Genomic DNA, 13,944 nt, shown 5'->3' with positions numbered 1-13,944 from the left:
TGCAGCCACTCTTATCTCTCTTACTGTGTTCAATCTGGGGTAAACACTAATTAATGCAATGTGTCTAATAGATTAGAGAGGGAAAGCATGCTGTTTGCTGCTCACCTCCTCCTCCTCCTCCAAATCACACCCGATTGTCTGGTGGGGTTAAAATGTACAGAAAAAAACCCCAGGTCATGATATTTCCTGAAACCCAGTGCAAACCTTCGCACTGCCAGAGGTGTTATCCATTCGGCCCCTCGGGTTTCGCCAGAGTCCGAGCCCTCCCACGATGCCTCGATTTTCTCAAGTTCATCAGCGTTTTACACAACGGAGGTTTTTGTTATTGTTGTTATTTATTATTATTATTTTAATGCCGCGCGTTTGTCTCGGCGGCACTCGCTTAGCAGCCTCTACCCTATCGGGCTGGATCGGGACCTGCAGCAGGATCAGCGTTCGATTTTCGGCGTCCCTCCGCCCTCTACCCGGAGTTTCCGAATAGGGAGCGGCCTCGATGGGGACGAGGACGACTTGGGGAGGGAGAGGGGGCTTTCGCTAAGTGACCTGTCCCGGCTTTCGCCGTGATTTACAGGAAGCGCTCTTGGAGCATCATCCCGTAACGTGAGCAGGGCGGGGGGTGGACGCCGGCCAGCTGGCCGCAGCCGCGGGGCGGAGGCCCCTGGGCCATGGGCGGCGCAGCCCTGAGGGGCGGCAGCCCCGGGAGCGCCCCCCGCTGCTCCCCGTGACGGCGGCGGGGCGGAGCGGGGGCTGCCCGCGCCCTCAGACCCGCATCGCGCAGCCTTCCGCGCCCCGGTCACGGCCGGATCGGCGGCGACCTCCTGCCCCGCTGAATCAGACCTTCCCCTCCCACCACCTGCGCAAGGAGGCGGCCCGGGGAAGCCGCCTCGGTGCATATAAAGCGCTGCCGTCGGAGCGGGGAGCGTCGCTCGCTCCCGGGACCCGGCCGGTACCCGCCCGCCATGGCCACCGGCCGCCGCCTGCCGCTGCCCGCGCTGCTGCTGCCGCTGGCCTGCGCCGCGCTGGCCCAGCGCCCCCTCACAGGTAGGAGCGGGCCCTCGGTGGGACCCCGCGGGGCCGGGGCCGTCCCCGCCGGCGCGGTGGCCTCAGCCCCGGGGTCTGGTGTCTCCGCAGAGAAGCAGCGCGCCTGCCTGCTGCCCCCCGACGACGGGCCCTGCCGCGCCCTGGTGCCGCGCTGGTACTACGACCGGCACACGCAGAGCTGCCAGGAGTTCGCCTACGGGGGCTGCTACGGCAACGCCAACAACTTCCTCACCTTCGACGACTGCGAGAAGAGCTGCTGGACCATCAAGAGTGAGTCCGGGGACCGGCAGTCCCCAGAGGGCCCCGGCGGGCAGGGCGCTGGGGGCTGCTTGGCTTTGCGGGGCGCTTTGCACCCACCCGCTATATCATAGTCTTAGACTCATAGAATTGTTTAGGTTGGAAAAGACCTTTAAGATGATCAAGTCCAATTGATCACCATCCTGCTCGTTACGGCTTCTTGCTGATGACATTTTTAGGCAGAAAATGCAGTGAGTTGTTCCAGAGATGATGTGTAGAATTATCTGTTATATTTAAATGGGATGTAATATTGCATTTACTTGCTAATCAATGCATTGGATTCCTCCAGTAAGAAGCAGGTGGGACAAACTGGGGCTTGTCTGCGGCTGAAGTAATACAATTTTGCCTACACTACTATGTTGTTCTGTATGCGAAGCATGAAGGCTTTACAAAGGGTGAAATTATTTTTTCTGCAGAAGTCCCCAAATTGTGCCGGATGGAGGCTGATGTAGGACCTTGCAGGAGTTATCTAAGAAGATATGCCTTTAACTTGAGCTCGATGAGGTGTGAGGAATTCATCTATGGTGGCTGTTACGGAAATGGCAACAACTTCAGAGATTTACAGTCTTGTATGGACCACTGTCTGCCAGAAAAAAGTAATGGTTGTTCCAAAATTTTAATAAAATAGGTGGTTTGAAAGTAATATGAAGATGATACTTCATTTGATATTTTCCCCTGAATACCCTTACAGTGGTATTTTTGAAGACTTGTGTAAAGCAGGTGTTTATATTTTCCACTCTAATTTAATATGTTGTCTTAGCTGTTACTGGAAGAACAAGAATGCTGAGATCTTAAATACACTCACAGCTATACCAAACCAATTTTTTGACTTCTACAGAGCTGTAGAGGTGTATCTGAAGAGAAATAATAAGGTTGAAGATCTGTGTTGAGGCAGATGTGTCAGAGATTGTGGCAATCACTTTCAGGGAAGTGGTAGTGTAATGTAAAGCAGAAGCACCTTTCTAAAATTTAGGCCTGAGAGATGGTGGTAGGCAGCTCAGGTTTTTGGCACTCAACAGCTCAGCTTCTGACAAAAGTCTGATGGGATTCTTCACTGTCTCTCCATTTGAGCTTTAAATAAGAGTGGTGGTAATTATGAGCAGATGACTATAACTGAGTTTTGATGTGAACACCAGATACAAGATAGGCTCCAGTTCAAGATAGGATCTTTGAAGATCTACCAGAATGTATAAAAGCTGTCAGCTGCCCCAAGCTTTATTAGTGCTTGATGACATTTATTGTGGCTGATGACAGATCATCAGCATTTTCTTAGGTGAAAACTGAATTATTTCTGTTGCACACACAATGAGTTGATAAAGGGTCTGCAGCAGGAAAAAATAAATTTTTTTTAGGCAAAAAGAAACATGGTTTTGAGGAAACTATTGGATTTGTACTTTTTGCTGCAAGCAGAATTTGCTGGCAAAATCATAGCAAAATTGTGCCTTTTTTTCTCTATAGAGGTTGTACCACCAAAATTATTGCTATATTCCTATATTTGGAATAAGATTATCTAAAAATCTTAGCTGTTGTATGTATAGCACCACAAACGAGGAAAGCTGATCAATTTCACTTATGGAATATAATCCTGTGTTCTGGGATGGTCTGTTGCTTTCTTACATTCACAGCTCACAAGCATACCATGTAGAAAGTGTCTGAAGTCATCAGGAATAGTGTCAATTCAAGGGCAAAAAGAGCTGTTCTGACAAAAAATTTTAATAAGCCACATACAGAGATTACATTTATGCAATTTTTCTCACTCTCTCTTTTTTTTTCCTTTATCTTTTTTCCCCCAAGCTGGTCCCTTGCTATGCTATAGCCCAAAGGATGAAGGATTGTGTTCCTCTTCTGTGCGTCGCTATTACTATGACATCAAGACTAAATCATGTAAAGAGTTCAGATACACTGGCTGTGGTGGAAATGCCAACAACTTTGTCACTGAAACGGATTGCTACAATGTCTGTAGAAAAGGTAAGATTTTTTTGGTTTGGGTTTGGTTATTTTTTGCATGTGTGTTTTTTTTTTTTTTTTTTTTTTTTTTTGTCTTTTGTCAGTCACAAGCAGTTAAAGCAGTCCACATACCAATAACAAGTGTTCATAGTGTTCCCCTTGCCTTGCCACAGGGGTATGCTTTTTGCATTTTGGACTCCTGTTTTCAAGGGCAGGGAAAATTGAAATGCAATGCTAAATCCTTCTGGCAAGATCAGTGTGATGTGAGGTGGTTACACCATATTTGAATGAAGTATAGAGAAGGGCACACAAAAAGACTAAGCCTACTTTCTAGAGCCCACAAGGAAGCAGTCTTTAAACTGTTCAGTATCTCCACAACCACTAATTAAGATATCCTTTTATTCTGGATAGCTTGAAATAGGATTAAAGTCAGTTGTGAAACGAATTTACTTTTTTCCTTTGCATTTTAGAAGTTACTAACCTCAATTCCATGTTGCCTACTCACATTTCTTATTCCTATTATAAAGATTTCTGCCTCATCAGTTGTGCTGTGTCAGCTGCTTCTCTGGCTTGGCGGGGAGGGGGGAGCTTGGAATGATAATTGATTTTTCCTAATGCTTTTATTCAGACCAGCTACTGGCTGTGCTTGTAAGTCAAAACAGTTGTGCTTTATTTGCAGTCATATGTTCGTGTCAGCTATCACAAGTGTAATACTCTAGTTTAATTAATTTGATATGGAAAATAAATGAGAGGGATAGAGAAAAACATAATTGTATGTTGTTGCCTAGAACACTTAGGAAGCAGAAGCAATTTAAAAATTTATACTAATGGGAAAAATGTTTAAGGCTGTATGAAGCATGTACATTGCCTTTGAGAAAAAAAGAAAAAACTATAAAGTAGCTCTGTTTTAAATGTGCGTATTTTATATGCACAAGGTCCAAGTACTTCAGTATTGAAGTTGTCAGAAGCCTTATGTTGGGAGATGATTCTTCAGTTTTGGGCTGGAAATGCAGGGCTGGGGCAAGGATTTCTGAGCATAGTCCTCAGAAATAAAAATACTGCCTGCCAGTTAGTCATGACAGTAGTATTTCTGTGGATGACAAGTCTGAGTGTGTCTCTGCCATTGTATGATGAGAGAGTGTCTAATAGTATGTTAAGTTTGTCTGAGATGCTAGTGATTATCTAATTCACAATCATTACTGCCTGTGAAGGGGTAGAGCCAGACTCCAGTGTGGAGTGTGTGGGGAGAGGATAAAGAAAACTGCTTCTTCAGCATCTCACCTCCACACTGTCCCTGCCCTCACCCAGCCAGATTCACCTGGGGGTTCTCTCTTGCTCAGCCTGTTGTTGTTGTTGTTGTGGAAGAAAGAGGTAAGGAGATGCTGTCTGTCTTGTAACTAGAGCACCAGATAGCCACATGTAAAGTGTCAGTTACAAGCTTTTTCATCAACTCGTGGATTTCACAAGTCAGTAAGGCTTGGTACAGCCAAAGACCAAAGTTAAGGGCATAATTAGTACTAATTAATGTTGTGCTATGCATATTCATTTCTATAGCTTGGGAGTGCACAGCAACATTAGGCAAATAATTCAGGCAACGTAAGCCACTCCTCCTCTCCTGCTTCCATTATTTCTTCCTCAGCATCTTTCCTGTTACCTTTTGGAGTCTCAAGTTGAATTTAGTTGACCTTCCCTGTGCAAATATACAACTGTTTGTTAAACTGATCTATAGTGTGTTGAGTGAAAAGGTTTATGATTAATTTAATTTTTAAAAGTTTATACTAGAAAAGAGCAAATGCGTTGGGGAGACAGCAAATGAATTGGGAACTGGCCATAGTGGCTCTGAGTGCTGGTAAATAGGTAGCATAAAGATTTTCTGCTAAGATTGCAGAGTACTTGTTTTCTGAATTGCTCTCACACAATTCATGCAGCCTTTGAAAGCACATCTGGAGTTAACTCTGACTATCTTAGGCCACTCTTCAGCTTCTGTGAGTTTTGAGCAGAAACTCCAGTAATTTTATCTTTTCATCTCCCACAATCACTGGCTATTTTAACCGTTGCCCTGCTGTTCAGAGAAATGTAAGAATAGGTTGGGGATTTTTTGTTTGTGTGGGGGAGTTTTTTGTTTGGTTGTTGGGTTTGGTTTTTTTAATAGAGGGCAGTGTATTTAGTTCCATTGTGCTGTCACTGCAGGGCAGCTAGATAAGGCTTTGATGCCTGCTCAGGAAAAGAGCAGCATAGTAAGAGTCCAGTGCCAAAGGTTAACACACTGGAGATCTTACAGTGTGAGAATAGGGAATGCAGAATACATGCTACAGTTTCTGGTATGTTTGTTTTTATTGGACAACTGCTTGAACAGCATAACATGAAAGAAAGCCGAACAATAACAAGTGGTAACAGTTTTGTCATTCAGTTTCCCTAATGCTTCCTTTGTTTTGTTAGCAGGAAATCAGAAGCCGAGAATCAACAGGCCAACAAATGTATCCCGCAGAAAAACTGTGAGAAAACTGATTAAAAAATCTCAGATGTATAACCCGAAGTCTTAAAGCTGATGTACCCTTGGATGTTTGAAACACTTTTTGTTGATTCCACTTTCTTCTTTTGTAAGATATTTTTTACAACATTTTATACTGACATAGTTATGTCTTTCAGAGTTACTTTTTGTGAAATGTACTTTTTTATATGGAACTGAGCTTAATAGAAGAATGAACCTAAGTTTGGTTCTTCTGCTGTGTTGTCTCTGCAATAATATTTTGGAAAGACTTATTTAAATTTCCATATTTTTATGGGGAGAATGTTTCTATTGCCTTGGGAGAATATTTCAGCCATTGCAAATCAATTAAAATTTGAAAAATCACTTGTCTGTTATTACAACTAAGGAGAGTCCAACACTGAAAATCTACCATGGATTTTTAAAATATTTTTACATCCTCTCCTTGCCAAAGAAAAGGAACTTTTCTCAAGTGTGTTCAGACATTTATTGCCCTGCCATTTACATGCTTGGGCCCAATCATTTAAATAGATTGTAATTTACAGTTAATGTTCATAGTAAAAACTTTCAGAAGCCTTCATAAGTGTAAAAGAAGTATAAATTTAAATGCAGCTCTTCCCACAGAAGAGATTTTTTTAATAGGGATGCCTTGATAAACACTCTGACAAAGGCAATGACTAAGCTAGTTGAGTATTAAAATAAAAATGTAGCCATTACTTTTCCACAACATTTGATATTTTTGCTAAGTTACTCCAGCTCCTCATATGGCATTAATCAGCACAGTTTTACTGATTTTGATGGAGCTATGCTGATTACATCTGCAGAGGATCTTATTATTTGTGATAATGCAGTGGCTGTTGAAGCAGAGCAGCAGAAGTTTCTGCAAATTTCATCTACGAAAGAGTAATCACTCTTTTGAGGCACTTTTATATTTCTTATGGTAGGTTATGCCTGTGGCGATACTTTTGCACATTCTTTTGTATTTTGTATTTTAGTCATGTCTGAATTTCTGTTAATTTCACATACAATATTTTCTAAATATAAATTCATAAGTAATGTTAATAAAACAATTTTTTTGAAAAAAGAAAAAAAAAGTTCTGTCATTCTCTTGGGTGAGTTGTATAGACCAATATGTGTAATGGAACCTATAATTTGTTAATTATGACTCTAACAGAGTTTAGTTGTCTCTTCAATCATTTCCTTACAAAGAGGTCTTTATTTGAAGAAAGCCAATAAATTGCATTGATGTTATTCATCCCCAGCAGTTTTGTTGTTCAGCTGGCTCTCCCAAAAGAGCTGCACTCAAAGGGGTGCTTAGTTTAGTTTGCTGTCTGCTGCTGGGTCTCCTGTTTGACATTGCACTATCTAAATAGCTTTTGTGTGGGTAACAAGCTATTTGTTTTAAATGACATTGGCTTTCAGTTAGAATAATTCAGGTGTGTGCTTTAAACTTATTTCAGAGAGGGAACATGATGGGCAAACTAGTCAAGATCTGGTTTTCTTACTGATGTTGCTCTCACTGCCAGATTTTCAATTAAAGCAGTTGTCTGTGCTTGCCATTGTCTTTCTATGACTCCATTTCTGGTTCTTGGTCTCAAAACTCCTTTTGATTTTCATCATCTCTTGCTTAGTGCAGATGAATGAGGACAGTGTAGCAAACGATTGCAGGCATCTAGTGACACGGTTTTGAGTGCTTGTCCCATGCCAAACCGCTTCGTAACCAGCCTTCAAACAGAAAGGGGCCAGTATAAACTCCCTGGGGAAGCCAGGGCATGATACGATGCACATTGCCTATATCTCTTCCTGTTGGTTGTGAATTTTGGCTGTGCTGTTTAGAGCAGCAGCCCAGACTGTTCTGTGAATATCTTTTCATACCTAACACTAACATATATGGCTGCATTCATTTTGTGATCTGATCATGGCTTATAAAAACATAAGTGTGTTTAGGAAGTCAAAGTTGAATTTAAATACAGTTTATAACTGTAAAGGATGACTCTCTTTTAACAGCAACACCATGGGGTATATAATATATATAATCTTTGGGATCATGTTTGAGAAATTACTATTACTCCTTATGTCACTGTGTCTTTGACTTTCATAGGAGTAGCTTTGGATGGGATTCAAAAGTGGACCTAGGATTTAAAGGGAGTCCCAAATCTGAGAGCACATCCACTATAGGTTTTGATCTAAGAATTGGGTGCCTTCTCACACTTCATAACATGCCCTGAGTCATGCAATAACTTGCTCATGTCTTAGAAAGGATCTAAGAATTTGGCAGTCTTCTGCTCATGCCAACTCGGGCTCAGCAAGAACTGTCTTGACAGAGCAGGGTGCTGCAGTGATCACTGTGTAATGCAGCTGCTCCACAGGCATTTTCTTTTCTTGCATAAAAATATCATTTAAAGCCTACGGGCTTGCTGCTAAAGTATTCAGTGAAATATCACAGGCTTGGGTTTTAATCCTTTATCTGCCTGGTATCATACAAAAATTTAATGTAAACCAGTATTTTCACAGGGTATCCTAGTGAGCAGGCTAAAGTAGAGTATTCTGGACGAGGTGGGGCAGGGAAAGGAAGTGCTCATGGAAGTTTTTTTCAATTCGTTATTGAAGCCATTACATAAATTGTACCATATTTCCAGCTAAATGCCTTAATCTCTTTTTTTTTTTTTATTATTTAGCTTTTTAGCTACAAAGAATTTCAGCTGTCACTGTGCTGCTCTGCTTTGTGTTCTTAGGTTACTCTAATATCCCTTCAGACTACTGTGACTAATATAAACACTTGCCATCTAAAGCCTTTTATATGATTCATTACTTCCTTCCTTTTTCAGTTTGCTGATGAAGCAACACTGGCCCAAGGTTGGGCCAACTGTGTTTTGCCATGCTGAAAATTAATGCAGCCCATACCATTCTGCAAATTAACTTTTATTATAGTAGCCAGTGTCCAGCATCTGGTATTGTGTGTCACAGTGCAAATTTCTACTGCAGAGGAGGGAAGCAGTGATTATAATCAGTTGGGTTTGCATAGGCAAGCTGCCACTGAAACTCCTGACTTGTGATTTGCACAGGACAGTCATACCTGCCACGAAAAGTAGTTGCTGGCATAAGCAGATTTGAATAAACTGCATTGCAACATCCTTGCTCTTTAACTGTCATTGTGACCCATAATTCCAGATAATTTCTTAGTGATATCTTGCAAAGAACTGTATAAAAATTTAAAATATTTAAATCTGCACTGATTCTCCACTTAAGGATTTGCTTTGTAAATTATTTCCAGTGTAGAAGATTGGCTTCATCTTTATATTTCAATGGAACTTCAAATGTCAAAAAGAAAAAAAAATCCATGTGGAAGCACATAAAATTTTTATTGATAAGCTACATGCTAGCAAGCAGAGTTTTGCCACATATCATTTCAACAGTGTTCTGCCCCAATAAATAGCTTTCTCACAATTCCATACTTTAGTAGCAAACTGACAATGAGTTCAGCTTGTATGCCTGGAGTAAGATTCCTGATTACCAGATCCATTCCTGTTTCTCTGTCACTTCTCATCAGTTGAAGAGGTAGAAATCATGGAACTATTTTTTAGAAAGAGGCATTTTTTTTAGAAACAACGGGTCATGTTAAAAAAAAAAAAATCTCTAAATTTGCATCTCAGATCAGAGGTGAGAGATTTTGTCCTGAAGCTTGCAGTCAGCCATATGTCTGGGGGCAGCTGTTTTCACCCAGACAGGGACAAGAATTCTGTTCTGCTACTGGAGAAACACAGTCCAGCTATGACTATGTGAATCTGGAAGAACCACACTGTGGATTTGTCAGAATTATTATGCATTTACACAGTTTTATTGAAAGAAAAATCTGCCTCGTTATCTTTCTAGTAAGAAAGACTGTCACTGGCAATAATAAGCACAGAAACACATGCTTCTGTTGAAGTAAGCCTCATTTTTCAGTGTCTGGTGGTCCTGTACAGTAATGCCTGTCATCTGTTAAATTACTTAATTGCTGAGGAGAATGGGTGTTAATCATAGAATATATAGCCTGATGAACAGAAGTGATGTTTAAAAAGTAATCTATGTAAACAAGAAGCAGAAGAGCATTAGCAACTGGTGGATGGTGTGCTGTAATATCCAAATAAACAGCAGAGAATGAATGTTCCCAGCTCATGTGTGAGCTATTCATAAAGAGAGAGAATTCAGGCAAGTTAAAGACTAATCTATGAAATGTAGAGCATAGTATCTATTATGTGGAAATAAAAGAAGTCACTTTTAATGATTGTTCCCTTTGTACTGGCAGCAGTGACTGTAATTTCAGATGAACATGGACAAAACTGGTGCTCTTGCAGGCAAATTGGATTAGGTGCCTAACTGCTGTTGCATGAAAGGTTTTAAATGCAATTACAACTCAAAGCACATCACATTGTCTAACTTGGTGGGGCTTGAACTTGGAGCTGGTGAACATACAGGAATCTTAAGCCTTAGTATTTCCCAGGCCAGATCCTCATGAAAGGCCTTAATATATTAACTACAGCTTAAAGACTTCACTGTATCTGCCAGCTGAATTACAATAGTTTTGCTCAGTGCGTTTCTTGGAGATAGGGCACTACTCAGGAAGCTTGCAGCAGCTTTTCTAAGATGGTTTACATTTTTTAAGGCTTAGAGGGAAACACGGTAATAACACTCATAGTGTCTAATAAATGCATATGAACACTATTGTTTGAGATTTTTTTCCCTGTGCGTGGGAAGCAAGATAAAGAGGATTATACTGTTAGATTATACTAATATAAGCTATTTAATAAGTCAAGAGAGTGGAGGGTGAAAAATATACCACACAACCAAATCAGAAAGAAGTGTTCCATCTGTCCTGGTTTAGGGGAAATTTGTGAGGAAACTTCCGAAGAGGTCCCTCTGGAAAGCAGATTCAAGCAGCTCTTCCCCCAGCTGGTTCAGGAAAAACTTATTCCTGGGCTAAACAGACAACTGGGGATACAATTCTGCATCATAAAGTCACCCCAGGACACCATTATTACAGTAATTTTCAACAGGGAGAATCTTATTTTTTACTGATGTTGAAAAAGAACACTTTCTAAAAATGCCTCTGGTAGAAAGTATCCCAGCTGTCAAGGCTTTCCACCCTCCCCTTTTATTTTTCTCTAAAAGTGGGAGGGAAGTCTAATGAGAGAAGCAGTGATGACAAATGGTATTTACTGCTCTCTCATGGATGCAGGCTGCTGCACTGGAGCACAAGGAGCCTGTACAATTTCCGCTGTGCCACCCAGGGGGACTCTACCACAAGACTCAACAAGAGTTAATAGAGTTGGAGTGAATCCAAATACATGAATAACATCCTTTTAAGTCCAGAAACATGATCTTGCACAGTGTAGTGCTCCCCTGCATCAGCACATATATCTGTTTTACCTGAGATCTATTTCAGCAGTGTTCATCAGTGGATGCAAGCAAAGAAAGCCTAAACAAAAAGTTTCCAATTCTTATTTCAGTGCCCACAGAGTTGCTGGATCCGATTGCTTTATCTGTGGGGTGATTGCTTTATCTGTGGGTTAATTGCTTCACTCATTGCTTTACTTCAAAATGTCTTCAAATACAATTAGAACTAAAACTGCTATGAAGCTTATTCTACAAAAAAACTGAGAAATACCTGGTTTAGTATTAAAGGCATTTCCTTGATTAGGTTTTATCGGGATTTGTTTCTTCCACCTTTGTCAAGATTTCTTTCAAAATCTAGAACAATATTCAGAGATCAGTTTATATTGAAGGAAGAATTTATTATGGTTTAAATTAATCAGAGAGTTTGGATACTCTTCTTTCCAATATATTATACATTACCAAACACCTAAGTGCCCCTTTGGTACTGGCAATTAAAATTAGTTCCTTAACTGGTTTCATAAGAGCAATTTTGCATCCTTCTAGTGTGAACTAACCTAAATAAAACTGTACAGCATAAATTACATAAGTTCTAATGATCATAGAACTTTTTAAAGCCACAAACACTAAAGAGCAAATGGGTCACTGAAGTACTGGTCACCTCATTTTTGTTTTCCAATATTCTATTTTTTTTATTTAATATGAGACTGAAAAAAGATTAAAGACTGTACTCTGCAGTAATGCAGATAAAAAAAACCTGCTCTTGAACTCCACATCTACAGTCAAGAAGCGAGCTCTTTGCAAAACTATTGCAATAGAGCTGACAGAGAATTATCCATCTCTTTATTGCCTCATTTTTGTACAGATGCCTGCAGTCTGTACATCCCAAACACACAGAATTATGCCTTTAAATATGACAGTGAGCACTCAGAGCTTTTAACTTTGAGGTTTATTTTTTCTCAGTTTTGAGAAATCTGATTTCTCAAAATAGCTTTCTGATTTCATCCCATAAAGTGTTACGGAGGAATGTCCCAAGTCTCAGCTGCAGAGGGTGAGGTTCCAGATCTCAGAGCCACAAAATGCCCTCAAACTATTCATTGCTGAAACCCTCAGCTCTGTGAAAAAGCCACTGACAAACAGTTCAAATGACTTTCTGGAGAGAAAAGAGGTAGGACATATCTTAAGCATTTGAGAAAGGTATGTCAGAGGAAAATAAAATAGTCCCAGCTCTTGCATGCTCCCTCCTAATCATAAGAGACATTTTTGCAGGCTGTGTAGCAATGATCATTCCTTGGCTAAGGAATCCTGGGCTGGAAGAAGGAGGGGAGGGCCTTGTTGGACTCACTGCACTTCCTTCTGCTTTCCCTTGGACAGCCTCTGCCTGCACCATGGTCTTGAAAAAGCCAGGAACCAGAGGACCTGAAACCAGGAAACAGAGGTCCATGTTCTCTGTGCTTATTAGCCAGATGGTCTGAACTCCTTGCACTCCAGATTTTCCTATGAGTGTAACTGTCTTAAGTGAAAAGCAACGTAATGCTGGAAATGCAAATAAGTTTTCTGAGGACGTCACAGAGAAACTAAGGATACAACTGAGTATATCCACCCTTCAGGACACCCAGGGCACTTAGGATTGCCATCACCTAGGGAAATCCCTATTCCCAGTGCAAGTCACAGCCTGTGCTAGAAGTACCACTTTGACTGGGGGAGGACATCTGTCCCAGTGCCTTGCAGACATAGGGGAATTCACTGCCAGGGACATGAGCTGAGAGGTTCAGAGCAAGAGGAGCAGGGCTTGAGGAGGGACGCAGCCCTGGGTGCATCACTTGGGATGGTCATGGGGAAGTGGCAATGGGGAGAGGGAGAACAGGAGTGAGCAGGGAGCTTCCACAACATGACCTGGCCTGCTGGGATGCTGAGGCTGGTGACAGAGCCCTCCTTCCCTGCCCCTTCTGGCAAATCCATCTCCCTGTCTATTCTGTACAGTATGCCTGTGATAAAAGCTGCATATTTTATTCTAAGGACCAATGTTGATTTATATTCTTTGAGCCCTACATTGTAAACTTGATGGTCATGTGGTCATATTGCAGGACTATCACACACTAGCTAATGTACAAAAACGAAAAGAAATAAAAAAAAATTCAGCTGTCTTGACTCTCAGGTGGGAGCACAGGATTTTAATAGAGTTTTGAAATGCATCACTGTACTCAGCGACATCCTAAAAGGTTGTGTTTTTCACCATCAGACAACTGAAAACATAAAATAATGACAACTTTGTTTTCCAGCCAATGCAATAAATCTCAGCAGCAGTGAAGGCTCCATAAAACACACTAAAGCATGATTTTGAGATTTTTGGAAGTGATGGATGACTGTGACAGCTTTCTCTATTTTATTGCTTTCAAACAAAGCAGATGTGAAAAGAAATTGCAATGCATAACTAAATCCACCCCTAGCAGTGGACTATTGGTACTGTTCAATCACTGTGGTTTGATAATGTTTCTTTCAGACACTTGTATAGTCATGCTCTGAAACATAATTATGACCTAGTACTCATGTGTGTTATTTCTGCTAAATTTATATTTAGCCGTTAGTCAATATTCAAGAAAAATGCTTATTTTCCCAATCAACAAGTATAGGACTCTGCCTTGACTCAGTGCATGACCTTATGGGGTATGTTTGGGGTGTACCATGTCCCCTTTACTAGTAATGCAGATTTTGCAGTCTGTGCTTTGGTCTCCAACATTTCTTCAGTTTTAGCGATGAAGAAGAATGAAAAAGAGGTTGTTGGTGGAGGAACTGCG

General features: G+C 41.1%; 1 protein-coding gene across 2 annotated transcripts; it reads left to right on the top strand.

Moving 5' to 3' along the window:
- The first annotated feature begins 713 nt into the window (after window positions 1-713).
- On the top strand, window positions 714-7,332 carry TFPI2 (tissue factor pathway inhibitor 2). Of its 2 annotated transcripts, none has more exons than XM_066317408.1 (5): window positions 714-1,041; window positions 1,132-1,311; window positions 1,755-1,934; window positions 3,133-3,306; window positions 5,728-7,332. In XM_066317408.1, exons 1-5 carry the CDS (start codon window positions 960-962, stop codon window positions 5,826-5,828), a joined length of 717 nt encoding a protein of 238 aa, XP_066173505.1. In that variant the 5' UTR covers window positions 714-959; the 3' UTR covers window positions 5,829-7,332. The 2 variants fall into 2 exon arrangements, with proteins under 2 accessions (XP_066173505.1, XP_066173494.1); XM_066317397.1 differs by having other exon boundaries at window positions 716-1,041; window positions 5,725-7,332.
- The last annotated feature ends 6,612 nt before the right edge of the window (window positions 7,333-13,944 follow it).

This window comes from Sylvia atricapilla, chromosome 1, assembly GCF_009819655.1.
Source record: "Sylvia atricapilla isolate bSylAtr1 chromosome 1, bSylAtr1.pri, whole genome shotgun sequence".
NCBI lineage: Eukaryota > Metazoa > Chordata > Aves > Passeriformes > Sylviidae > Sylvia > Sylvia atricapilla.
This window is presented reverse-complemented; position numbering and strand designations above follow the sequence as displayed.

What these genes read in the sequence shown, in the direction of transcription:
- TFPI2 (XM_066317397.1), top strand. Translation starts at nt 960, where the DNA reads ATGGCCACCGGCCGCCGCCTGCCGCTGCCCGCGCTGCTGCTGCCGCTG. An exon ending in CCACTGTCTGCCAGAAAAAA is followed by an intron (nt 1,935 to 3,132) that starts GTAATGGTTGTT and finishes TTTTCCCCCAAG; the next exon opens with CTGGTCCCTTGCTATGCTAT. An exon ending in CTACAATGTCTGTAGAAAAG is followed by an intron (nt 3,307 to 5,724) that starts GTAAGATTTTTT and finishes TTGTTTTGTTAG; the next exon opens with CAGGAAATCAGAAGCCGAGA.